This window comes from Protobothrops mucrosquamatus, unplaced genomic scaffold, assembly GCF_001527695.2.
Source record: "Protobothrops mucrosquamatus isolate PMUCROS unplaced genomic scaffold, P.Mucros_1.0 scaffold_149, whole genome shotgun sequence".
In the NCBI taxonomy this organism is placed as follows: Eukaryota; Metazoa; Chordata; class Lepidosauria; order Squamata; family Viperidae; genus Protobothrops; species Protobothrops mucrosquamatus.
In genome coordinates this window covers 1273405-1275086 of record NW_015386225.1, presented here as the reverse complement: position 1 = coordinate 1275086, position 1682 = coordinate 1273405, and the positions used below count along the sequence as shown (strand labels likewise).

Genomic DNA, 1682 nt, shown 5'->3' with positions numbered 1-1682 from the left:
AGCATTTCTTATAACTATCAGTGTTTGACATCAACTAGGAGAATTTTTTTCCCATTCCTCCATGCAGAATTTTTTCCAGCTAAGCAGTGTTTGAGGGCTTTTTTTTTTTTTTGGTTTTGCATACATAGCCTGTTCTAGATCACTCTACAGCATCTTGATGGGCTTTTACTTGACCATTTCAGAACCCTCAATTTCTTTTCTTTCTTTCTTATTTTCAGCCATTCATTGGTAGATTTGCTAAAATGTTTAGTCATTGTCATATTGCAAAGTCCACTTTCAGTTGAGTTTCAATCATCTCACATTATCCTCAAGCATCCTTGGTATGATGAAGAATTCATTATAGATTCTATGATGGTGAGCTGCCCAGACCCTGACACAGCAAAGCAGTTCCAAACCATAATATTTCTGCACCATGCTTTACAGTTGGCATCAATTTCTTTTGGTGAAATGCTGTCTTTGATTTTCTCAAAACAGGTCTTCTGGTATTGTGACTTAATAACTATCTACCATCAACAGCACTTTGCTCCAGAAGCCCGAGGTGTTTATGAGCAAACTTTAGTCTTGCCCTGATGTTCTTTATAGATAGCAAAAATTCTGTCTGTAGGTCTAATTTGTACAGTTTCTTTCTAATTGTGGACTGCCATTTTGTCACCAATAGTGATAAGAGCTGCCTTTGGTCACAGGATGAAATTCTGGAGTTCTTAAAGAGTTCTTTCAGCATCTTCCATTCAGCTCTTGGGTTGAACTTGCTGGAACAGCCTGGGTTGGCCAAGTTGACAGTTGTTTGAAATCTCTGCTGGTAGATGATCTTCTTGACAGTGGAATGATCGATGTTCAATAGTTTTGTGATTTTATTAAATCCCTTCCCAGACTGATAGACATCTGTAACCTTCTTTCTGAAAAACTCAGTGAGCTCTTTTGTTCTAGGCATTGTGATACCACCTACTTCAGCAACAAAGAGAAAATCAAATTAAATGTGATTTAAATAAATAACCTGCCAGATCCTCTCTAACAATGTTAACAGTCATCCGAACCTGATCTGCTGCAGTTGATTCTAATTTTAGGTATTGAACTAGTGATAAATGTAGTAGCATGCTTATTTTTTTATATGTGGACTTTGCCTTTATGTTTATTTAAATTACAAAGATTACAAACATGGTACATATTTGTTAGTACATCATCAGACTAGCACTGATGATGTTAGCTAGTTTGGATAATGAAAGTATGCAAGAAAACAAGCAAGCTCAGAGAGCACCAAGGGCCCCACATATTTGTTATACATCCCCTTTATCAATATTGTTGAAATGAAGATCAAATATTAGTAGTACTCAGGTTATGACCACCTATTCAGCAACTGTTCAAAGTTATGATGGTGTAGTAGAACAAGTGGTACTTATGACAGGACACAGAGTTACAGCTGTCAGAGCACTCCAATAGTCATACGATTGTAATTCAGGAACTGTGCACTTATGGCACCAGTCATGTGATCACTATTTGCAACTTTCCCCGTTGGCTTCTCACAAGCATAGTCAATGGGAAAACCAGTATAGAAGATTGAAAGTCGCTGTCCTAAGTCATTCTGCATTTTTTTTGTCCTGACAAGCCCTGCTACAACAGACTATACTGTAGAACCCAGTGATCTTGTACTCAATTGCAACTTCTTGCCTGCACTTTTTAGCACA

At 37.5% G+C, this 1682-nt stretch overlaps 1 protein-coding gene across 1 annotated transcript in view; it reads right to left on the bottom strand.

Annotated features, from left to right (window-relative positions):
• IFNGR2 (interferon gamma receptor 2) overlaps positions 1 to 931 on the bottom strand; it is a 20819-nt gene extending 19888 nt beyond the window's left edge. Inside the window, exon 1 of the mRNA XM_015819355.1 lies at positions 508 to 931. Within this exon, the coding sequence (XP_015674841.1) occupies positions 508 to 931 (424 nt within the window). The remainder of the gene's footprint in view (positions 1 to 507) is intronic.
• Positions 932 to 1682: the final 751 nt, after the last annotated feature.